Source organism: Notothenia rossii (assembly GCF_949606895.1).
Source record: "Notothenia rossii genome assembly, chromosome: 3".
In the NCBI taxonomy this organism is placed as follows: Eukaryota; Metazoa; Chordata; class Actinopteri; order Perciformes; family Nototheniidae; genus Notothenia; species Notothenia rossii.
This window is the reverse complement of record NC_136901.1, coordinates 84,323,244-84,349,889: the sequence shown is the minus strand read 5'-3', so window position 1 is coordinate 84,349,889 and position 26,646 is coordinate 84,323,244. Positions and strand designations below refer to the sequence as shown.

The 26,646-nt window shown below is 39.7% G+C and overlaps 1 protein-coding gene and 1 long non-coding RNA gene across 2 annotated transcripts in view; one reads left to right on the top strand and one right to left on the bottom strand.

The window, feature by feature from the left end:
• Positions 1 to 3,677: 3,677 nt before the first annotated feature.
• LOC307032122 (uncharacterized protein) overlaps positions 3,678 to 26,646 on the bottom strand; it is a 171,620-nt gene continuing 148,651 nt past the window's right edge. Inside the window, exon 5 of the mRNA XM_079669889.1 lies at positions 3,678 to 4,345. Coding sequence (XP_079526015.1) covers positions 4,151 to 4,345 — 195 coding nt within the window. The 3' untranslated portion in view covers positions 3,678 to 4,150. The remainder of the gene's footprint in view (positions 4,346 to 26,646) is intronic.
• LOC307033571 lies at positions 22,982 to 25,110 on the top strand. The gene is made up of 4 exons (XR_013806558.1): positions 22,982 to 23,636; positions 23,937 to 24,083; positions 24,188 to 24,231; positions 24,313 to 25,110. It is a non-coding gene; the product is annotated as an uncharacterized lncRNA (long non-coding RNA).

Here is a 26,646-nt window from a genome sequence, read left to right as displayed (position 1 = left end):
TGTTGCTGGTGTGTGCAGCACATTTACATACTGCGACCTCAGACGGGAGCAGAATGGCGTCCAATAAGCCTGCAACTAGGACATGGTTAAGCACTGGCTTACCGTCAGATTTCAGGAATTGTCTACACTTCCAGATAGCCCCAAAATCGTGTACTACCCCGAAGGCATAACGTGAGTCAGTATAGATAGTTACAGATTTGCCTTTTGCCAAAGTGAAGGCCTCAGTCAGTGCTATGAGCTCTGCTGCTTGTGCTGAGAGGTGGCATGGGAGCGGTCCGGAACAGAGGACAGCAGAATCTGAAACAACAGAGAAACCCACCCGATTAGTGCCCACAGGGTCGCGAGAGGCGGACCCATCAACATACAAAACAAGGTCAGGGTTGGTCAGGGGTACATCTTTTAAGTCAGGTCTGGGAGTACATACAATAAGAAGCTCGGCAACACAGTCGTGTTCGCCACCGTCTTCTGGGAGAGGCATAAGAGATGCTGGGTTCAGAGTGGTACAGCGTTTGACTTCAACATTAGGCATGTCTAGCAGGCATGTGTGATACCTAAGATAACGTGCAGCAGAGAGGTGTGATGTTCTCTGTTCACAGAGAATGAGAGAAACAGCATGTGGAACCAACAGTGTTAAAGGTGCATAACCTACAATGTCACGTGAAGAGTTGAGAGCTTTTTCAGCTGCAGCAACTGCACGGAGACATTTAGGCAGGCCAGCAGCTACAGTGTCCAGCTTGGAGGAAAAATAGGCAACAGGCCTCTGTTTTCCCCCATGATCTTGAAGGAGAACTGAGGTCATACACCCATCGCGTTCATCTACTGCCTGTGTAAAAGGCTTGGTAGGATCAGGCAGACCTAGCGTCGGCGGGGATTGGAGAGCCAGCTTCATGTTAATGAAGGCTTCGTCGGCTTCTGGCGTCCATATAAGGCGATCCGCAGGTTTCAAACCGGTGACATGCGTGATTGTACGGAGTGGCTGTTCGAGCGGAGAATAGTTAGGAATGAATGACCTGCAGTATGAACACATACCCAAAAATGACATCATCTGTCGCTTAGTGACAGGTTTTGGCAGAGCAGCCAATGATGCAATACGCCTATCTGAAAGTGTTTTTCCCTCTCCTGAAATGATGTGACCCAGAAATGTAACTGTCTTTTGCACATACTGAAGTTTAGACAAACTGGCCTTGTGGCCCTCAGCTGCGAGGTGTTGTAACAAGGAGATGGTGTCAGCTTCACACTGTTCTGCTGTGGGTGCGCAAATCATGAGGTCATCAACATATTGTATGAGAGCGGTGCCTTTGGAAACTTGTAGAGAGGCCAAACTTGTACACAATGCTTGGTTGTACACAGTGGGAGATTCGCAGTAGCCTTGACACAAACGTGTGAATGTGTATGGCTTACCCTCATATTCAAATGCGAACCAAAATTGACTGTCTTTGTGTACAGGGACACTGAAAAATGCATTTGAGAGGTCTACAACAGTGAAAAAGGCTGCAGAGGCTGGAACCTGAGAGAGAATGAGATAAGGATTTGGAACGAGCGGCACACGTGCATGTACGGCTTCATTTACAGCTCGTAAATCCTGCACAAATCTCCATTCGTCAGGAGGTTTGTCCCGGATCTTTTTAACAGGAAACACTGGAGTGCGTACCGGAGAATCATTACATGGAACAATGACCCCTTGTTTAAGCAGAGAGGTAAAAACTGTCCGGATGCCATCAACAGCTTCACGCTTTAATGGGTACTGGGGTTGGTTTGGGCGGTAGGTGGACTTTGGGGTGATAACAATAGGTTCGGCAGAACGGATTAGACCAACATCATATTTGTGAGCTGCCCAGAGTGTCGGAGGCACATCTTTTAGCGCGGCAGGAAGCTCAGAAATATGAAAGTAACCTGAAAACACAGGCTCCCCTGGGCCTGGCACAGGGTTAACAGAATCATCCCCAATCAGAGCCAGAGTACGCAGCGCGTGTACATTACAGTTGACATCGTACTTAAACACATCATGTGACATAGAGTACATGATCTGAGGTGTGTGTGTGGCTGTCCAATCAGTAATAGATTCCCAATCTTTAACGAATGGACCCAAATCCCTCCATTTATCAGTGGGGCCCCTTGCTAGTGAAATGTGTGGGACCGCCCCTGGGATTTGATACAGCTGGTGTTGTGCGGGTGTGAGTGTGACAGAAATAGCGCTGCGCAGCGAGCTCCAATACATCGTTTTAAGCATGATTTCATCATTCACACATTCCAACAGAAACTGTTCATCATAGTATTTGCATTTATCATCAGAAACACTAGCAGTGCAATGCAAATGAGGAGCTTCCATAAACACAGCCAGTGAGGAGACACGCTGACGGGCCAAACGCAACAGTTTCTGAGAATCAGGAAATGTTGCCAGCCATTGATACACATACAACAATTCTTCGTCAAATGCGAGCTTTTGGACCATAATAGGAGATGGTCGTCTGACTTTTAGACCCTCATTTGTAGAAATGAGATCAAGGCCAAACCGGAGGATCAGATCTCTGCCCAATAAATGTATAGGGCAGACAGATGACAGAAGAAAACTGTGTTTTACTGATGTGGGAAATGGATGGCTGGCATCACCGTTATCTCTACACTGAATAGGTACAGAAAACTTCTCCTTTACAGTCACACCAGCAGCTCCTATTGAGTGGATAAATCTACCACTAAATTTAAAATTTGGCAAATCTGCCAGTTTTACCACAGAATGTGTAGCCCCAGAATCAACCAAAAATGTAACATCAACACCCATGATAGCCAGAGTTAGTGTGGGAAATTTCTTAAATGCTGTTTCAGTGTCATATTTCAAATATGTACCCTCTTTAACCACAGGCATGTTTTCAAATTTTTCTAATGTATCAATAGCTTGCACGATGTGTGTGTGTGTGGCACTTCCCTGTTTTGATGCTGCAGTCAGAGGTCCCGTCTCACTCGACCGAATTCCCTCCTCTTCCTCCACCTCCTCCCGCGGACAATGTCAGTTTGAAGAATTGTCATTGTTTTGAGCAGATTGAGTGTCTTTCTTTTGGGTGTTCTTTGGACATTCAGCGATAAAGTGACCCATTTCACCGCAGTGGAAACAAGCACCATTATTGCCAGTGTAGTTGCCTCCTCGTCCTCTGCCTTTTCCTCTGAAACCTCCACGGCCTCGGACACCTCCCCTGCCTCTTTGGCCCCCCCTGCCACGGCCGTCTCCTTGGGGTTGGTGTGACCAGGCGGTTGTAACGGCTTGGACCATGGTCAGTTGGGCCTTGTCTTTTCGGTCGCGGCGTTTCTTGTCGTCATTAGCTTTTTCTTCTGAGAGGCGCTTCTCGGCATGTATGGCATGTCGGCGGATTTCTTCCAGACGGGCACCGTCCATAACGCCAATGCAGGAGGCTCGCACATATGTAGAGATAGCAGAGGACAGGCCGTTGAGAAAAGCGTTGCTGAGATGGGTTTCCCAAACTCCTACAACCCCAACTGGGTAGCCATCAGGTTCTTGGATGCCGCTGTTTGCATTAAAAACAAGGTGCAGGTGGTGGTAATAGTCATTTACCGATTCATCAGGATTTTGTTTGCAGGCGGTGATTTTCTCCATATCAACCTTTGCGGGGAATTTTGCTTTAATCGCTGCGCAGAGGATGGCAATTGCGTTAGGGTATCCCTCATTATTGCGGTGGAGCCATTCTGTATTCATCTGGTGTTGGTGACCGTTCATCAGACCAGTGAAATGGCTGGCATGAGTTGGGCCTATTTTTAATGCCAGCAATGTCTTTATCTCAGGCATGGTGGGAGAGAACTGTTGGCAGAAAAGGAGAAGGGCTGTGGAGAATCTTTCTCCGTCTTGTTGAATGTCCGGAAGGTGGTCATTCATCATGTCCTTCATGTCTCTGATGGTCCAAGGGCGATACACGACAGACGGTCCATCGTGTCCCGCTACCTGGACCATATCGAAAGAATGCTGCACAATCCCCTTCTCCTTCTCCTCCGCTGTCGAAACGTCTTCCTCGCTGTCGTCATTGTTGGTTTGGTCGTGGTCCCGGAGGTGCTGTTTGTATATTTCAGAGTTGTTAGCTTTTTCTCTAGCAACTCTCCTTCTTGCGGCGTCTTGGCGTTTTTCTTCTTTCTCTATGATTTTTTTTTAAGGTGTTCGGGTTGAGTTGTGTCCCCGTTTTGGGTGGTGTAGATGGAGATGCCCGAACAGGTGGAACTGCCTCTGCTGGATCCCCACCCATGGCACCGGTGTCCAGATGGTTTGGGTCTCGATACGACGGGGGAGGTGGATGGGCCTGAGGGTGGAACGGAAATCCGTGGTCGAGGAGAGGGTCCCTCGTACCTGTAAGAGACGGATACAGAGAAGTGGATGTCTGGTGGAATGGCTTGTGTGATTTCGGACAACATTTATTTTCCCTTTTTCCTTCACTTTCATCATCCACCTTTATTTTCTTTATTGCCGAGGCCAACTGCCTCCTTTCACGGCATTCTGCTTCACCCTCCCAGTATTTTAACCACTTTCTGTGACTTTCTATCTTTTCCAACTCTTTTACTTTAATTGTACTCTTCTTTCTCATTCCATCTTCACACTCTTGTAATTTGTCCTTTAGGTCTTTGATTTTTAATTTACTCAAAGATCCTCCCTTTGGAAATCCGAACATTTCCGTCCATATATTTAATTTAGACAGACTGCTTTCACCATATTTTGCTCGCATGACATCTACAATTGGGCCCTCAGGAGGCTCTGCCCCCTTACTTTGCTTTGTCCCCATGGAGAAAGTCTTTAAGTGTTACCAAAACACCCCGTGTTCCCAAAACACTATTTTTCACCCGTCGGTGATGTGATATTTGTTCCTTAGTACAAATCACACAAAAACTGATCGTAAAACCTTTTACGACGGATATTCCAAATATCCTACGGATATACCAAATATCCTACTTTTGAGCAACCCGCTTAATAAATGTCATGGAGGTTAATTACGTTTTACTTTTAAACAATTAGAAATTGTACATCTCACCAGATATTTTAGAGGAATTGAGTTTGTTGGATCTCGTGAAGTCAATCAGTTTCACTCAGGCGCTGGTCCTCTCGTCCCGTAACACTTTCTGTCGAGGTAGAGGAGAATCCGAGGATCCCGGCGGCCAACCACCAGCGTCCCTGGGTGTCCCCGACGGAGCTTTCAGAGATCCCACTCTTCTGACACCAATTTGTTGTGGATATTTTAAACTCGTCAATACTGTAAAGATGTACAATGAGAGTAATCAATAATAAACTGGTGAAAGCAGGCAGCGTTGTCTTTTAAGATCTTTATTCGAAGCGCCTCGAAGGTACATGTCTCACAGAGTATAGAGTAGTCTGCAGGAGTGCACACAGGGTATAATGTGTGTGTGTGTTTTATAGAGGACCGATTGCTGTGCAGGAAGTAAAAGATAAGAAAACTACAGAAAACTATTATCTTACAATCCTCCCTTAGGGAGGGCCGCATTCTTCAGGTACGACCTTGGCGGGATGCTCCCTTGTGGTTCAACAGGTCGAGTTGCTCCAATAAAATTTCTAAGCATAATATAATCATTTGGCTTTACCATATAAAGTAACATAAGAAATTGCCACTAGGGTAGCATATTGCCTATGCAGTTACACTTGAGTATATTGTAAACCTGTGCTGACAGTATTGGACAACACATGAAATTATAATAAATACAACTGAGGAAATTACAAGATACCATAATACAGTTTTAAACTGTCTAGATCAGTCTGACAACCTTTCTAAAATCTGATCCAATTCACATCACTTAGAGCACTATTGGATTGGCAGCCTCTCCACATTAAGGATATTGCCTACATCTTCATCTGCAATATTTTAAGATTGCACATATAGTATTTTTACATTCACTAAGCAAGAATGTTGGCGCTCCTTGTCGGCATATTGAAGGCTAAGCCACTAGGCTGCGACTGCACTGCATATTTGTTATATCATTTATCATTTCCCATGTACCATTAGTTGACATTTTACAAAACACCAAACATTTCAACATACCAGTAGTAAATGTTGATGTTCAAATCAGAGACATATTGTGTATTTTTAGAAACACTATCCAATTTGTAAACGTCATAACATTACATCTCATTAAGCTGACGATTTTTATCGATCAAAGTTTATTTATTTGTTCTTCACGCCATCAACAATATTTGCCACCCCTTTCTGCATTAAATGTATTCCTATGGGATATGATTAAAAAGTGTTCTTTCTGCCATCTTTTGTAAAAGCTAAATGGTTCAACAAACTGAAGATTTTAAATTAATTTAAATTAAATGAATATTAGTTTGAAAAGAAACTGACACCATTAACATTTCAATATAAATGCATTGCTTGTAATGCAACAAAAAGCACACCAGCCTATATAGGTCTCTTAGTTCTAATCCTACCACATTGTTGTTGCAACTGAATTAGAAATGCATTTATTTATCTTTTCTGATTTGTGTACACAGAACATATAACCTGCCATTTGCCATAGTGAAAAAACAGAGCAGCCATGTTAGTGTGCAAGCCAGCCAATCTAACCTCCACGTAATTTCTGATGACCCGCCCCCTCTGCCTGTCACTTCAGCAGGAAGAGCACAGCGTGCAGAGGAGGGCTGTCAAACCACCCATCCTCAACACATGCACACTTTGCAGAGAGCTTGTTAGAGGAAGCAGCAGATCAACAGCCTCAGATTATCACAGGAACACATTCATCCTGACACAATTTCTGACCTGCATATGTTTATCTCACGGAAGAAACCAAGGAATGTAAACCAAGGAAAACTAAAACTAAAAAAAACAACTGATGGCTATTTACAAAGCAATTGACATAAAACACTCTGGCATTATCATTTAGCAAGAAGAAAGAGTTAGGGTTTCTTGAATACAAGGTGTACAGAGAATAGAATTAGAAAATTAGCTACTTATCTGTGTCCAGAACATCTGTCCGAGCAGCATAATGGTTTGTGGCTTTCTTCAGGGTCAACAATTGTTGATTGTGAAGCATGTATATCTATTTATATATAAGTACAAGGCATGTTAAGACATAACATGCCTTGTACTTTCACACAAACAGTTTCATTCATACTGACAACCAGATGATGCATGGAAACTTCAGCGTTGCTGTGGCTGGGCTTCACACTGAGGTGTGAATACAAAGGGGGAATTGTTTCTTTATCATTCTATAAACCTCAGGAAGCTGAGCTTGGCTTACACTGCTGATTTACCTGTTTTAGTATTTCTTCGTTGGCAAGTGAAATACACTCATCTCACTGTGTGATGACCCTTTTCATTTCACCTTACTGCGTGTTGATGCCTTTTATCTGTAGTCCCAGTCCGAGAGGGGAGGTGCCAATCATTCACTGAACCCACTCTGGTCTAATCAAAGCAGGAGTTTGAACCGTTATCTCAGTTAACTTCGTCTGATTATCCCCAAAATGCTTGACAGCCTCGCTAAAGTCAGTTGTTGACGAACAGACAGCCTGTTGAATGTGGAGAATGAATAAATAACAAACTATGTCAAATATCCATATATTATATGTTAATTTCGTAATTGCACATGGTTGTAGATGCTTTTTTTGCATCTGAAACAAACGTTATTTTTTCTGTTGAATGAGCAAAGGAACAAGTCAAACTTAAAGAATGAAGCTTCTGAAGCTTCTCTCCTCGCTTCACATCCTGTTGAGGCCCATAAGCAGGTCTGTTCTGAGTAACAGCCTTGATGCTTGGTCAAAGGGTGGAGAGATGGCCCACCACAATGCATGACTCTCAGTGTAGCTGCTGCATTTGGCTTTGCCTCTTGTTCTGACGCAGAAGGTCTCTACAAAGGGATGTGAGATCTGAAAGATTGAGTGCTTTATTCTTTTTAAGTATTACATTACACTATTAGACCATAGTTGTGTATATGTTATGACAATAAACCTTGGAATCTTGAATCTAGTTGTCCTCTGAGTTTTTCATTACAACATTTAAAATATGTCTTTTAACAAAGAAAGAGTGTGCCTGCAACATAAAATATTGTCATGTTTCTATGAACAGAAGTGAGGTTGTGGTGAACAGATACACAACTTTTCACTCCGTCTTTTTTCTCACTTTGTGTCTCAAAGTGCACATGGCAAAAATGTAAGATAAGATGTGAGATGTATAACATGCACGATACTAACTCTTTCTCAGTGGACATTGAAACTTAGGTGTAACTATTCATTGGTTTATCACAATTATTTATGGCATGGCCTCAACCTTGAAGAAACAAAATATATCATGCTCTCAAGTTAAATGAAAATATACTAAAAGTCTCTTTATTGTTTAGTTTAATAAAATGGCAAAGCTCAACCTTTTAGTGAGATCCCTCTTTTTCACACAAATATTTAGATCTCTTTGTTTTCTGTGTAGTTTGGTCACATTTCCTCTCACCGCTAAAAGGATTCTCACCTGATCTCGTTGGCTGTGGTTGAAGATGGGCGACCTTTTTAATGTCCAGTTTTGAAGACAGAAGGCAAAATAATGTACTTTTTCAAACAGTTTCTTGAGCATATGGCCCAACCCGACTTTACCGTTATTCTTGGAAAGAGCAACAGTAACTGAACAATTTACTGACTCACGGTTCACAGCAACAAAAGGGAAAACTCTGTATCTTTTTAACGTCATAAAGGGGACGAGGCATCATTACAACATTACGCTACCACTATGAACCATCGACCTGTGGAATAGCATGATGATTGTTTTTGCTGTTATGTTATAATGAGTCGTTATGATTTTAACACAAATCTTTATCTTTATTCTAACCATAAATATATATCGCTCATCAGTTAAAAGGTAACTATCCTTCAACTGGACTACAGATTTGTTGCCCTGAGTCCCTCACCGCAGACTTGGATGAAGGACGAAATCCAAGCATTGTTTATCTAAGGACGCTAACACCTAACTCACAGGCATACTGTGTATGTTGTAGTAGTTTAATGAAGATACAGTTACTCAATATTCGGGGACAGTATAAATATCAAGTTTTATTATGTCAACAAAAAATCAGAAGGAAACAGTTCCACAGACATGTCGACCTAGATGACACCTTACAGTAAAGCTGGAACACTTCCTGTATCAACACATTCAGAAAGCAACACGAATCTCTGACTAAAGAGAGGGGTGTGGCTGGTTGTAGTGATCTGATCTAACAACAGAGTACATACAATCTTTTGGCATTTCCCTCTCCTTTCTCCGTCCTCTTTTCACTTCCCTTGTTGAGAAATCCACTGATGCATAAGTCACTGCCTTCACTTCTTCATCCTGCAAAATAAAATAAAAATGTGCGTCAAGTAAAAAAACTTTTGGGCGATTAGGTGACTTTAACATATAGACCATGTCTATAGTATAGACTGCTTTGCAGTGATCTTTACACACTTTCTTTTGTCAAATGTTCAGCCATCAGTAATTATATTTATACCTTGTCACTCTTTATCAGGAATACATAACATACATTAAGTTTAGCTACTTATCAGTTGGTTTATTATACTTTTGTTTTATAATTTGATTATAATCTGTGACTTGAACAAATAAAAAGCACACCACCACATATTTACCATGTCATTTGATTGACCCCCAGTTGACATGTCGGGTCCACGATGATGGGAAGCACCCACTGCTCCTGTTTGAATGTAAAACAGGGTTTCAGAGTACACACACATGATTATGACTTTTTGTAATCTGCTTAATTCACCGTCAGTGTTGTTGTGATTAATCTGATGAACTCCTTCAGAGCTTTAAGCAGTAAGGGATAATGTTATGTTCTCAAGGCTACCTGGATAATGTGTACTTCTGGGATCAGATGTTCAATAATTCCTGTTGCAATAGGATATTCTGTATTACACACAATCAAATATAATAATGTATCCTTTTGCATTCAAAACAATAGATTAAGTGACCTCAGGTTTACAATTATGTAACAGTATGACACAAAAAACAAACAAACAGCTCTGGAGTTTATATTATTGAGTCAGTAGTAGTGGCCATGGTGGTTTTACACAAGTAAAGGTATTTGACTATTAGAACCGTCATCTCATTGATTGAATAGAAACACAAATGCACACTATGTTGAGCCAAAAATCTTATATTGATGGATTTTCCATAATTTCATCATTTATTAGAGCCAATTTAAAATCTTGTGAAAACTGCCATCCTTACAATCATTGTCTGTTTTCACAGCCAAGCAATTTTTTCAAGATTATTAGATCGTTATGGTTCCACCTAAAAAAGCATAACTGAAACTAAAGTATAATATTCTGAGCCTACCTTTGCAATTTTCACAACATTTCCTTCGGTATCCATAGAAAATAAGAAAGGCAATCACAGTCACACAGCAGGCCAACAGCACTCCAAGCACAAGGACAACTGGGTTCAGTTTTGTTTCTGAATCTCCTAAATAAGGAAACAAAGGAAGTATTACTTTTTAGACGTACACCGCAACAAAATATCAGTAATTTGAAATCTGAGAAAAGTCATTCTTACGAAGGGATGAGTTTCAAAGGAGATTCGTTCATAAGTTATAATTCATGTCTCAATAAAATAATTGCTAAGTGTAGTTTTAGTTAATGACTTTATCCACTCTAACTTATCCACTTAATATTTATATACATATAAAAACAACATTCAAATGTAATTTAAATAGACTTTAAAACGTACTTGTCTCCACTGTAGTTCCTTCTCCAAACAGGATCTGTCCACATGTAGCCACAGCACAGTAATACGTCCCGGTATCAGAGGAGCTGTGTATAGTTTTGGACAGACTGAAGACACAACTGCGTTCCTTTTGTTCCTCACTGTGAGTGTAAAGGATGCTTGGATGGGATTCTCCTGATCCAGATCTGAACCAGGAAACATTGTGTTCACCTGGACACTGATCTGCGCTTTCGTTGTTTTTGGAGATAAGTGAACACTCCAGAGTCACTGAGTCGCCGGGTTGGACTGACTCTGGCTTCGGACTTTGCTTCACGTAGACAGATTTCCGCTGATCTGCGTGATTTAGTAAAAGAAAACATAACATTTTATATAAATGATTTGTATGAAATGAGACTTGACACAATAACTGAAAGTAATATATATTTACCTTTCACAGCCAAGAAGATGCCAGTTCCAAAACTCAGTGAATACGCCCATCCAGTGAGACAGAAATATGTTGCTTCGTCCTCTTTTCTGACATTTCTGATTGTGAAAAGATAATGAGTATTCCCTTGTGTTGCTTTGAACCGTGTGTCTAAAAAAGGTTCAGTAACTGTTAGTTTGCCAAAAATCACATTAAAGACTGGCTGGGCCATTTGTCCAAGAGACTGTTTGAACAGAGAAAGTATTTTGCCTTTGTTATCCAAAACTGGACATTGAAAAGTAAAACTTCCACCAACTTCTACCACAGCCAAAGAGATCAGGTGAGGATCCTCTGCCGATTCAATCAGAGCTAAAGAAAAAAGACAAAGAAAAGGTTTATTGGAGGAGATCTTCTTTAAGATCATCAAATGGTATTGTCTTTCATACAGGAGTAAAAAATTGCACTTACACATCGTAGAAAGAAGAATCAAAGCAGCCAGTTGACCGATCATTGTGGTGCAGCTCTGTCGTCTCTCACGACTGATGTCTTTCCACCCAAATGAAGGTTTGCTCACAAGAAGATCAACGTCTACAAAGTAGCAATTGTAGTGATTGGCTGAAATGTATAAAATAACCTCCCCCCTACATTTAAAACCTGTGGAACATTTTCTTTCGAAATCTCTATCTACTGAGATTTTATTTTTTCAAAGAAGCCCCTTTAATTAGACAATAAAATATGTTTTCAGTTTTTGGTGCTTAGCTAAGAAGTACAGGACCTATTCAAACAGCAAAACCATATTGACACACTTTATGAATGTGGTTTTAATCATACCAGCATGAGAACAAAAAATACATACACAGAGACATTACTTCAGTGTCACTCTATTCAATAGACCGATGGCTGTGGTTAATCGTGTAACACACCAGGAAAGCAATGTGGGAACATGACAACTGCTAGCTAGCAAACACATCTGTTTTTATCAAGTACATTGCAGATTCCATATGGTCACAGAAAACTAATTCTGTAGCTTAATAAGATGTTTGGTTTACATACTGGATATACTTACTGAGCAGCAGCAGTGAGTTGGATGGCTCCACACACCAAAGACATTGTTGGAGTTGCTCAATGCTGTATATTTCACTCTATGTAGGCTAGCTGTTTTGTTCCATAACATTACAATAGCCACAGTGTAGGTGGTAGAAAGCTGGAGGGGAGAGGTGAGAGGAAATATCACCAAAACCAAGAGATGTGAAGAACTTACAGGTTAAAGTATGTGTTGAGATAGTGCTCTCTGTAAGGTAGAGCATTGTCATTTTCTCAAGTTGAACAATATTGTAGAGTATCACTGATTTATTTGTTTTTAAACACCAAAAACTCCCTTGCTTTATTGGCAGTGAACTCCAAAGCATGCCTTCATGTATTTTAGAGTACCCAACATTTTTCCTTTTTTTTACAGTATATGATTTTGTGCATCCTGTATTTCTGTAAACGTTATAATCCTACAACCAGTCTTGACCATTTGTGATTATCTAACGTTACCAAATGTATCAGGATTTAAACCTAACAATTACTTTTTAACAAGAGACATTTCAATGCATTATAGCATTATAAAGTAAAACCAGTAACATAAGGGACTAGGCCATTTCCTTTCTTATTGCAAATAACCATGTTATCGTTACACCTGTGGACAATTTCCACTGAGAAAGAAGTGGTGTATAATATTTTACACAGCATACATGTTATGTTTCATTTTTGCAATGTGTTTTTACGAGGGAGAGACCGAAGCATGGCTGACAAAACACATTGGGAATATTTTGTGATTCACACACAATTGATATTTATTTGCAAAAGACAATGTTTGTTGTTCTAAATACAAAATAGAAAGTCAGAAGTCAACTACTTCATAGAATCGAGCACTCCACCTTTCAGATCTCACATCCCTTTGTAAAGACCTTCTGCTTGAGAACAAGAAGCAAAGCCACATGCAGCAGCTACACTGAGAGTCATGCGTTGTGGTGGGCCATCTCTCCACCCTTTGACCAAGCATCAAGGCTGTTACTCAGAACTATGGGCTTCAACAGGATGTAAAGTGAAGTGAGAGCTACATGAAACTTCAGCATCCTTCATCATTGTTTTAGTTTTACACATGCTCATTTGAAGTAAAAACATGTCTATCTCAAGATTATTTCTAAAGATGCAGAGGCATCTATCTAATTTAACTTCTAACTGTATTGATTCATTAAACATTAAATTAGACAGGCAGCCATTTTATCACCATGTTAGATCACGGTTCAAATTCCTGCTTTGACCGAAAGACGGGGGTTGGACCAGGAAATGATGGGCACCTCCCCTGACTAACTGCAACTACAGATAAAAGGCAATAACTTGCAGAAAGGTTAAATCAAAAAGGATCATCACATAGTGTGACTAGTGGTATTCCACTTGCCATTTGAAACAAACAAAAGTATATCAGCAGTGCAAGCCCAGCTTCCTGAAGTTTATAGAAAGAGAAAGGTACAAACCCCTCTTTGTATTCACACCTCAGTGTGAAGCCCAACCACAGCAGCACTGAAGTTTCCATGCATCATCTGGTTGTCAGTGTGAAGCATTTATATCTGACTGTTTGTGTGAAAGTACAAGGCATGTTATGGCTTGTTGTCAATGTCAACAACTGTTGACCCTGAAGAAAGCCACAAACCACAACCTGCAGCTCTGACAAATGTTCTGGAAGTGTTGGCCATATAGATAGATAAGCTATTTATATTTATAATGATATTCTCCATACACCTTTTGAGTTGTCAAGAAACACTACATCTTCATTTTTTGTAATCCCAATTCTGAAAGTGTCAGAGTTAATCATTTGCTACAGAGCACAGGATCACAGGAAGTTTCAGTTTCAATTCCTTTAGTGTGTATGCTTACACATTCATCAAATAAGAGGCAGTTCTTAAACTGGTCTACTTTGGATACATTCATAATGGACTTTTCTGCATTGTTTCACCACATCCATCAAACACATTTGTTACAGGAGCAACCATTACTAACTGGAGGGATCAACTTTAAAAGACCTAGGCATATTATATCAGGAAACCTATTTTAAAAAAAGTTGCGTTATAGGAGATGTAGGAGTCTTCTTGAAGTTGCTTAAACTTATTTAAAAAATGTTGCGTTGTAGGAGACGTAGGAGTGTTTTTAAAGTTGCTTAAACTTTGAACATTCTTTTTTAAAATCTGTAACTCCCCAAACTGTTTGGTACTATAATACAGAAGAATGGAGCAACCTTTACCTGCAAATGTATCTTCCGTTATTAGCCAGCATACAAAACATTGCTTCCACATTTCTGTGACCAGGAAATTGTCTTTAAGCGTGTTCATTTTTAGCAATGAATCATGTCAAAACCTAACTGCTGGTGCTGTAATGTGTGATGGGGATTGCCCACGGTATTGAGTGTATGTAAGTCGCTTTGGGTAAAGCGTGACATGTAATAATGTAATGTAATAAACCAGAAAAAGATGATCATCTTTTAAACAGCTTTCTTTTTTACAATTGGCGGAAGTATGCACATATTATTATAATTATGTCAAAGGTGGGGTATGTAATTTTGGGGAAACCAGCTTGAGTGCGCTAGAATTTGAAACTACGCAGCCGAAAAAAATCTGCCTCTTCCTTCAGCCTTCCTTACAGAGCCCCTCCTCCAACACACACGGACGCGCACATGACCAATGAGGGCACGAGATAAGTTTGTGTGCACAGATGGTAGGCTGACAAGCAGGGAGGCCATCCAGTTATTTTAGCCGGGCAGGCTAAAATGATTGGTCGTGCTTTTTACAGCGCTACGGCTTCCACAGATGACATTTTTTTACGTATTTATTGTCAAAGCATTTAATATATCCCTTAGGCGCTTTCACACCGCAGTACTTTTCCCACAAAGGTTCATGAGAACTTAGTTCATCAGAACTCTTTAAGTACAGATCACGTTCACACCGGAATAAGTCCCTGTGGGTGGATTAGGCAAATGAAGCCGCTGACGTCACTTCTTCTTCTTCTTCTGCTTTGGGTTTACTGGCAGGCTGCAAACAACTTCACGGCGTATACTGCCGTCCGAAATCCCCGGCCGGAAGTCCCCAGAGTTGGGGACTGGCTTTCCGAGTAAATCGCCAGAACGCCGACACCTCCTCATCTCCAACGCTCCCATGTTTTATTTTGTGTTGCCATAAGTTAGTCTCTCTGCGTTTCTGCGCTGGGCTAATGCTAATGCTAATAATGCTAATGCGAGGATAATAAAATGGTGGCTTCACAACACTTTTTTGAGTTTTACGGGGCGTGGTTTGCAATCCGCCCAGCCAATCAGAAATATAGCTCTTTTCTCACAAGAGAGCCGCATGAGAGTCCCTGCTCTCTAGCAGGGACAGAAAAGGGGGTAAAAAGGTTCTCATTAACTCATTTTAGTTCCGGCTCTTTTTGGTGTGAACGCGACATTTCGGAACTATATCGGAACTAAAGTGGGAAAAGTACTCCGGTGTGAACGCGGCTACTGCTATCAGGATATTAAAAGCATTCCATGGAATATAACAAAAAGTGTTTCTGAAATAAATTACATACCCCACCTTTAATGTTGTTCTCTTCTTAAGTTAATCCTGGTAACACAATTGCTCAATGGTCAAAAGTAAACACTATGGTCTGGGTCAAACACATTTAAGTGGCTTCAAAAGGTATTTGTTTGCTTAGCTCCTCCTAAGTTTGCCACTCGTGTGTACATCATACTGGACAGTGGCAATATTGCACCACATCAAAAAAGTCCATCTGGAAATGAAAAGAAAATCAACATTGTTTTCGATTGTTCTGTTTTGTGTGTTTACGCTCTGTGCAGTTAAAGGAAAACATGAAACATAAAAACAGAAGCTTGCTTTTGCTCTTGTTTCATGTGTTTAGGTTGAAACAAAGGGTGATATCATTTCCACTGTGGTGGTACAATGAAATAAGGAGAGGCCAATCAGGTTGCTCTAAAATTGTAACCTCCCACTTCATATGATTACATTAAGGCCAATCTACTCGAATACGATTTCATTTACCGGCAGCCACGAGTGGATTGACCAGAAAATGCTGATCATAGTTTATTTACTGCTGATGCTTGGAGTGGGGCGTAAGTATCTAGACTTGAGATATAGTATATTAATTGTCATGTTCTGATAATCATTCAGCAGGGTGCTAATTATTCTTAATGTATCACAAAGCAATCATCTGTGTGCTTATTATATTTTTCAGGATGCACACACGATCAGATTTTGGAGACAAAGACTGTTGGTGTTGGGGATGATGTGACTTTGACTTGTTCACGCCAGAAATCCTTGGATCCAACAAACATTTTCTGGATCAGGCATGGACCTGGAAACGTCCCTGAAGCCTTGGGAGGAACATATGATTTTGATTATGATGGTGTTAACAAGAGTCCTCGCATTACAGCAAAACAAGGGCCTGGAACCTTTCTCCTGCAAATAAATAAAACAGAGCCAAGCGATACTGGAGTTTACTACTGCCTAAAAGTAGACAAATTTGACATGACATTTTTTAATGCGACATTTCTGAGAGTTAAAGGTAAATCATTTAAACTGTTTATCTTTGTTATTACTGTCTGCTACATAACATAACTGTATTTTACTACTTTTTTAATGTGTTATGTACTAAACCCCTTTTGCTTGATATGTCGGCTTACTATTTTTATCTTTTATATTTACCCACACATTGTAAATTACCTCACAGGGAAATGCGTGAATGATTTCTGAAATGAAATACAGCAATTGTAGATTTCACCTTTCTTTAAAAACGTATACTTTATCTATATATTTATAATTTCCAGGCCCTGAACCAGATATCACTGCCATTATTCAAGGCCATCAGTCTGATCCGGTCCTTCCGGGAGACTCTGTGACTCTGCAGTGTGCAGTCCTCTCTGAATCTCAGAGCAGAACTTGTCCAGGAGAAACCAGAGTGCACTGGTTCAGAGCCGGATCAGATGAATCTCATCCCAGTGTCATTTACAGCCATAAAAACAGCAGAGATGATTGTGAGAATAGTCCTGAGGCTAGCTCTCCACGGAAATGTATCTACAACTTCTCTAAAGACGTGAGCTCTTCTGATGCTGGGACTTATTACTGTGCTGTGGCCACATGTGGGGAGATATTATTTGGAAATGGAACAAAACTGGACATTGAAGGTAACTGCAGAGCGTTTACACATCTTTAATAATCATTCGTTTTGAATATGGTAGAAACCCTTATCAACCAAAATCCAAATGTCATGCATTGTAATGTAATTGTAAAAACACTTTAAATGGTTCACATTTTCTCCTTTTCTCCATGATTTTAGTACCTAAGTTGTGGGATCAGCAGCAGGCCATCGTAGTTCTGGTTCTGTTAGCTGCTCCTTTTGCTATAAGTCTGATTGTTATCGCCTTCCTGATTCATATAATCAAGATGAAAACTTGTGATTGTTGCAACGGTAAGAGAAGTGTCTCATACCTCAATCAATCAGACATTTGGCAAAGCTCACCTTTTTACGTTATATTTACATTACAAATGTGTATAATTGTATCTACATCATGTGTCATCAAATGTATTTTATTTCAAAATACAGCTTCTGTTTCTCTGCAAACAAATCCCGTACCAGCCAGCGGTGATCAGCAGAGGCAGCAGGTACGGTCAAAAAGAAAAGATGTGACTGAAAATAGTTGTTGACTCATTTTTTCTACATGTAAATCATAACTTTTGTCACCTCAATAATGTTTCCATACATTTTTGCAGAGAGAGGAGGACTCAATAATGTATTCTGCACACAGCTTCATGAAGAGGAAAACTGGCAGAGCAAACAGGAAGAATAAAAAATCAGCAGAGGGAGAGGCGATCTACACCGATGTCATGTATACAGTGATGGACTAACAATATACTGGACTTTCTGATTAAAGCTTACTGTTGGGGATATATGTTCCTAGGCCCATAACTTTGACCCAGTCAGTTTGTACTGCCCTCACTGAGCACAGGCCTGCAACCTTGGGCTGCTGTGCTCTCAGTGTTTTGTCTCCCTATTCCTGCCTGTTGGCGTCAGCTGATAGAGGTGTTTTAGTGCTTTGCCTGTTTTATCTTGTTATGCTCAATATTGATTATTCTCTCAGAACCAGCTAAATACATGGGTCTGGGGTAGAGATCTTCAGAACTGGTTTGGCAACCGCTGTGTCACCTCGTGGCGGCAGCACATGTCTTGTCAGTTCTCCGGCTGTAACTAAACCATCAGTGTTTAAGTTCCAGATCACCCAGTGTCATTTTGAACTGATGTCCAATCTGCTTAAAATCATTGTATAACCTTTTTTTAAATAAAGTAAATTGGTTACATGACTCAAATTGTTATGTGTATAACTGTTGTATTAGATTTTGTGCAAAGTCTGAGGTATAAATAAGGTAAAGATATTCACAAATCATTCTTAAAATATACAACATGTCCCTCATTTGACCATCAACATTAACCCATGCTGTTAGTTATGTATATATGAAACGTGCATTTCAGCCACAATTGGGACAAGGGTCTGCCGTTCAGACCACACATTGATCCAGAGTGAAATAACTGGACAAATGTTTCCATAGGATGTCTCCTAGTCAGTTTTTTTATACCCCAATGTTTATCTAGTTCATCGGTACGTCGAAGATTTTCGTGTTGTGTGAAATCACTACACATGGGAAATGGTGACAAATGAAATACATGGCAGGGCAGTGGCTCAGCTGCTAATATACTGAACATGAACTGCAACTTACCGATTGCATGTCCGTGTTTTAGTCACCACAACTTTATAAAACATGTCAAAAAATGTACAGCATGAAAAATGGTGGGGGGCAACTGAAAACCTCCATCCTTCTAGCCTATTATGCATCTGCCAGAGTACTCTGCTATAAGCGCAGTGGAGCAGATTTTTGTAAAGCTTTCAGCATTTTTGTTGATTATCTGGCAAACTTAAGTCCTGCACTTCACAAAAAGACGATCATGTCATGACTTTACCCTTTACTGAAATGTTTTATTATTCCACTTTTAAAATCAGCAGTGCATGCCGAGTTTCCTGAGGCTAAAACAGAGAGAGAGAAAGGCAGCAGCCCCTCTCTGTTGACACCTTAGTTTGAAGCCAAACCACAACAGTCCCTAAGTTTTCATGCATCATTTGTCTGTCAGTAGTGACTGTGAATGCATGTCAATCTGTTTCTGTCAGCTTGCCAAATGCAGGCAGTGCTGTGCACACAAAGTAAAAAGTAGAAGGTCCAAAGCATATGATTTCACTTGTTAGAAGCAACAGCATTGCTCTGTAACATTTGAATACTTCAAAAAAGGCTGAGGAACCCAAGGTAAGGTATGCTTTGAGGCTTCTTCTAAGCCTACAATACTCCAGTGTAGATATGGCAATGACAAACTTAAATCCCAAGCTCCTCCAACAATGCAACATAATATATATATATTTTTAAAACGGACAAGTAAAATCAAGCAATCTGATTGGCTTTTAGCCGTGATATACTGAGCGTATACCACGGCTAGAATTGTAAGTTACTTTTCACAACAAGTCAGTATCCCTCCGCGCCTGAGAAACACAGTATACAGTTGGGATGAAAAGCAAACAAATTGGAACAAGAAAGCAGCGGAGAAGTAACGGGGCAGAAACCCTCCTTTTTACGCAGCGGTCCAGACATAGACATCAAACGACAAAACATATTCAGTGTGCAGTTCCTTTGGCATTAGGGCAGGGATATCTAGATACTTTCCAAGGTTTGATATAATTAATTGTGCTACTTTTAAAGCAAGCAATGATGTTTTCAAATCTGTAATCAAAAAGGTCCGCAAAAACGCTATCGACCAATCAGATTGCTTGATTTGACTTGTCCGTTATATAAATATATTTTATTTCTTCCGTTACGAAACAACCTTACAAATCATAAGATGGAAACATTTAAGATTAACTTCGACCTCCGGGGGGGTCTTACTATGGAGGAGTGGATTGAGGAGTGCCTATGTCCAGAGAAAAAGCACCTAAACGACGACATGCAGAGCTACTTGAAGAGCAGGTAGACCAACTGGACACGGCTCTCTCCAGAACTACTGGAAGCCGAATTTCGGGGACCGGAGAAAGTGGAGCAATATCCTCGCCACGCCAAGCAACAGCCTGTATAACCTCAGCCACAAGTGACCTCGTAAGCCATGCTACTGATGCTGGACAGTTTTTCAGTGGGTGCACAATAAACGGCAACATACAAATGAATGTAAATAAATAGCCAAATAATGGATCAACGCTCTCTGTCTAATATGTTCGCTAGCTGTTAGTGTTGTTGCATAGCAACCACCTCGCACTATGTTTCGTGCAGAAGGCAACGGAGGGACTATTTTATTTTCAACATCATTATTTACGAATAAAAACTATTTAAATTAGAGTGTGTATTTTTCTTTCATATTGCCACACTTGGTAACCGTTTTATAAAAGCAATAACTCACGACAGGCCGTGGTATATGCTCATTATATCACAGCTAAGGGGCGTGGTTCGGCCCGACGCGAAGCTGAGGTTCGACAACGATAAAAACGAATTAAGTGCAAGAAGAAACATTAGAATAGTGCAGATTATGTTGCAAGACCAATGGGCAAGTAATGCTTATGACGTTAACTATTATATACATGTCAGAAATAAATAAAACAATCAACTAAATAATGCAGAGAATGTTGTAAGTGACCAAGTAAATGCAGGGTGTCTATAAACATGTACAATTAAATAGTGAAAAAATAAAATACTGTTTATTGTGATTAACCTTAAGATAAATCAAGTGTAAGATGCAGACAGATGCATGCTTTAGTTATCGAGGATTTTAACATTAATGCAGTCTTATGGCCTGTGGGATGAAACTGTCTCTGAGTCTGGTGGTTTCAGACCTGATGCTGCGTCACCGCCTGTCAGACAGCAGCAGACAGGGCAGTTTGTTGCTGGTATGATGGGGGTCTCAGTTTTAGTAATACTTTTAATGCCAGAGTTTGACTGAAATCGGTGTTCCTGGTATTCATTAAATAACACTTAAGGATCTGTAATAAAGTGGTGCGCTGTTTTTGCCTTTCTCTCCACTATGTATAAAGGTAATACAATGTGGTAAGAGCTCTCCTCTGTCTGCCATGTTTGCTACAGGTGACTGACAGGCAGAGTGGGCATCATAGTGTGCAATCATAACAAATACTTTCCAAATGTAGATTAATCAAACTGATCAATTGAATTCCTATTGTTATGATTCATATTTTTAAATGAACTGCGTATCTGAGGACTATGTGCCTTTCAGTCAACCTGTTTATTATGCACATTTTTTTATTTGTGTGTGGAAACATTTGAAAAATCTTAATATATCGCATAAAACAATGTTAAGAAAATACAACAGCCCATGAATCACAAACATATTACTGCTTGCTAGTTGAGGATGTCTGGTGATAAGGCCACGCAACAAATAAATACTAAATATATGGAACAGAAAATGTATTGTGTGATATTGTCTCTTTGGTTTGTTTATAATAGTATTTCACAATAACATCAGATCATTTACTGTTTTAACTCTGTGTCAGCAATAGAAACCCAACATGAAAAGTGGGCTGTTGGTTTTGTTTCATGTGTTTAGGCTGCACAAGGCAGTTGATGGTTCATTATATTTCCGCTGTGGTAAAAGGCAACTTAGGAGGCCAATGAGATTGCTCTGAAACTGTTACCTCCCACTTGATATAATGACATTATAGTGAATCATTTTTAATGCGCATCAAAATTGCACCAGTCTCAAGTGGAATAAACAGAAAATGAGGATTGTATTTTATTTACTGCTGATGCTAGCAGTGGGACGTAAGTAGGCCTACATGTAAAAATGTCCTATTGATTTTCAGATGTGTGTGTCCATGTTTACAATAATTGAGAGAGTTCATTTTTTCTCTGTGGTTGATGTAAAATGTATTTTCAGGATGCACAAAAAAACCAAACTTTGAGATAAAGACTGTTGGTGTTGGAGTTTCTGTGGAGCTGACATGTCCCCGCAAGTCTTTGGGAAACTTGTTTTGGATCAGGATTGATTCTGGAGACTTTCCTGAAGTCTTAAGAAAGACATTTAGCCTTAAGAGTAATGATCGCATCACATCTACAGAAGAGCGTGAACTATTTGTTCTACATGTTAAAGAAGCAAAGCTAAGTGATGCTGCGGTCTACTACTGTATTCAAATAAGCCAACAGAACATCAAATTCCTGACACAAACTGACCTAAGAGTTAAAGGTAAATACGCTTCTTATTTCATTACAGTTAGTAACACATTACAATTCCTGTTTCATGTACTTTAGTTTATTTTTCCACATAAGAAAATAGAACGTACAAATGGTTTATTGTCAGTATCATTTTTACTCTTAAGTAGATTTGCAAAGAAATGTATGCACTTTTATACTGCAACATTGGGACACACATTTTGAACTACCATTACTAAGTTAACTATAATTCATCTTTATGTGAACTTGAGCTCAAATTGACGACACTTATTGTCTGAGAGTGTAACGATGAGACGCCGTTACTAGAGCTCACGTGGACATGTGGATATAATCATTGTACTGTGTGGGGTATATTGAGGACAACTTCCCTGTTCCCCATGTATGTTGTAGCTGATTGTGTGCACCTGGTGCCCTGTGTTGTCTCCTCCCCCCTCACCTGTGTCTAATTGCTCCCCCCCCCACCTGTGTCATGTTGTGCTAATTAGTGTATAGGTATTTAGGCTCTGTTTTCCCTGTCTGTGTGGAGGCTGGTAGTGTGTGTGAGATCCTGGTGGCTTTAGGCTGGGCTCACGTTAACAGGAGCAGGAGCAGGATTGAGGCTGGGTGAACTATGTGCACATGATTGTAATAAATGCCCATGCCGGGTTATATTTTTGGACATTCTGCCTCTGCCTCCTTGCTTGGTCGGGCCGCTCAACGGTCAGTCTCACAGAGAGCAAGAAATAAGAGAGCCAGTGAAACAATAAATTGCATCTAAGGAAGTATCTTTAATGAGATACTTGTAATCTCACTCAAGGCATTTTTATTTGAGACGGTATAATTATGAAGTAATAATACAATGCAGTTTTTGTTAACCAAATACTGATTGCAGCTTTGATTTGAAAATCATGATCGCATTTTATCTTTTGTTTGACTGTTGAAACTTTTTGAATTTCCCAGAACCTGAAAGCACTGCAGTTTCTCCAACTGATCCAGTCCGTCCTGGAGACTCTGTGACTCTGCAGTGTTCAATACTCTCCGACTCCGAGAACAAAACACGACCAGAAGAACAAAATCTGTGCTGTTTCAAGGCTTTTAATCAAAGTTTGAATAATACTCGAGGAAACGGTGTTGAAGTACATGAAAAGGAACCAGGTGGACCCTCAAAGAAGAAATGTGTCTACAGCTTCTACAAGACATGTCACTGCGATGTGGCCGCATGTGGAGAGATATTATTTGGAAATACAACAAAACAGAAAATTGGTATGTTACCGAGCCAATGTAATTTAAGTATTGCAGATGTCTTGGGGATTATTTTATCTGGCCTTAGACATTGATGTACATCACATGTTTGTAATAAGCAACCCATGTGGTTTAAGTCAGTGTGGTTGAAGTGTTTGATAGGGACATTTGCATTGATAAGAGGTTACATTCAAAACAAAGTCAAATCAAATCCATATTGATTGTGAAGAAATATTTGAAGTAAAGTAAAATATTCTTGGGTGAAAGTACATTTTGTTTTACTCTAACTAAATGTTATTGTGTTTTCCTTTCATGTTTCAGGAACCGGCTTACTGTCTTTTGGTGATTTACAGACTGACGATGTATTTCTCCTTCTGCCGTCTGTGGTCTCGGCCATTAGTGTGATTGTTATAGCCATCCTTATTCACGCCATCAAGAGAAACAAGTGTGATTATTGCCATAATAAAGGTAAAATAAGTTACCTCACTGAATAACATATTATTTAGATGATGCTAATATCATTGTTTTTACAAACTAAGGCATCCTTATCTATTTTTAACTTGTGTTCATAGCTGCTGTTTACCTGCAAGGAAATGTTGCAAAAATGAATGTGAAGGTAAGATCAACATTGCAAAAGGCTTAGGATGCAACTCGATCAGTTTTGTCATCACAAATAATTTGTAATATATTTCCTTAGAGAAATGAAGACCCGTGGATTTATTCTACTGTCGTCTTTACCGTGATTGAAACTGGCCCCGGGGTCTACACGACTGCCAAGGCTTTTTGATCTGAGTGAAATGTGGAGTCAGCGATTCTCAAGAAAGATTGTTGATATTTGATCTTAAAATAAATGTCCCCCTTCGTATTTACCCTGCCTCTTGCTCCCACTGCCTTTCTCTTTACACATCCATGGCCCTCCTTTCCCCTGTCCTCTGCACACGCATAAACACCCTGATGCTGATTGGCTGGATCACAACCAGCTCTTCTTTTAGCATAGGCACATAATGCAGTCAGCTAGCGGAGTAGATATTTGTTAGTAGTATATTGGATTTAAATCTTAGACGGCACCTTTTAACTGGACTGTGTCAGATGTCTTTGTAGCAAATGTGATATAATGTTAATGTGTTTCAGTTTAAAGCTGTTATAACATGTTGGAATTAGCTTGCATTATTCATATAATGTTTGTTTGATGGTTTTTGTTCTTCTTATGCTTAAGTGATATTGAATGAATTTAAATATAAAATGCATTTTGTTCCATTTCTGTATGTTGAACTTTTTTGTCAAACACAGATATTAGTGAATGCCTGTCAAACATCTATACTGTCGTCACACTGATTCTATGCCGCCGTACACCCTTTGTCTTATCAACTTGGAAGAGCAAAGCAGGAAGACTCTATTTCCTCTACATATAATCTATTTTCTGCTCATCTCCGTACCGTACACCAGGGGGCATTAAAAGGAATAGTTTTTTTCTTTTAAAGCAAATTTAGCTTCATTACTGTATTTTTGGTGAAAAGCAGTCATTTGGATTGTTTTCTGTTTTCATGTTTCTTCTTCTGCTATTAGAACAACTAATACAATTACAGCAAACATATTTATTTTTCTTAACATATGTGTGCCATATAACCAAAAGTACATTTAACTATCATTTTTTGAAAATGATATATAGTTCATACAAAGTTCAACCCGTTTTATCCGTCAAAGAACTAAAAGTAACCAGCCATTTTTGTCATTAAATCAATATTAGCAAACCTTTTTACTTCGATATATTCTACACAGTACGGTTCCAAACTGCTCTGTTTCCGAGTCACTGTATATGCTGCTGGGTGATGATTATTAAGGGGACACATTTTCAATTATTTGCATCCACTGCAAGGCCCTGATCATAGAAATGCACATGAGCCACAGTACAACACACATGGCTACTCTGGCTCAAGTATACCAACATCTATTTAAATTCAGATTGAAGAACGATGCACAGTCATAAAATGTACAGGTGTGTAGTCTCTTAGATGCAGCATTGCTTTTTGATGAACATTGATTACCCACATATTCTCTCTGGGTGTTTGAACAGTTTATTGATTTCAACTTGAGGCATTCTCAGTCGCCTCCTCATGCCTGTGCAACAAGCAGTGTTCTTTCTTGCTTGTCACATCAACAACTACCTTTTTAAAAGCAAAATATAAAGCAAAGTAATTAACAGCACAACATTTGTTAAAAACATGCAAAGCTGAGCTAAGCTAAAGCTCATACGGGCGCATGGTGCTGTGTGTGGTTTGCTCTCACAGCGGAGTACACACACTCCTGTGGCAACTCTTGCTTTTGCTTCACTTTTTTCACTTTTCTTGTGGAGTAATTCAGTGCTGCATAGTTTACCGCCTCTTCATCTCCGTCCTGCAAATCATATAGTCTATTAAACATACATTCCTTAAATAGTAGGCCTGTAAAATAAAAAACACTTCATCCAAACCAAGTCTAATGTTTGAATGTTTGAGTCTAAAGTCGTACAAGGATGCTTTTTGCCTCCATATTTGGTGCATAGTTTCAAAGTTCAAAACATATTTACCAGGTCAGTTGATTCGTCCACTGCTGCCTCGTTGGCTCTAGGATTACGGATGGTACACGTTGCTACTGAAAAAGTTAAATAATGTAAGAGGGGGTTGAATTGTTCAATTTTCTGCTGAATTTCAAAGTAGAGTCTGGAGTTTTGCCCTTTTGTGGGAATTTTACTTTTGAATTTAATTTAGAAATATAACTACATGAAACTGTAATTATGAGTTCACTGAATATGTTGAGTACATGTATGGTGACATCATACATGACATGTCTGCATAAAGATTAGAGTTAAGTATTTAAGTTGAATTTCTGCTTTTGACAGATGAAGACATTTGAAAGGATGTTGAGATAACTCAGGACTCAAACTCGCAACCATTTTACACAAAGCTCAAAATGTATATCCTTTGGGTTAAACTGATAAATGAATACTTATACTTGCTTGATGAGGATTAAAAAGAGGGAAGCTTGGGAAGAA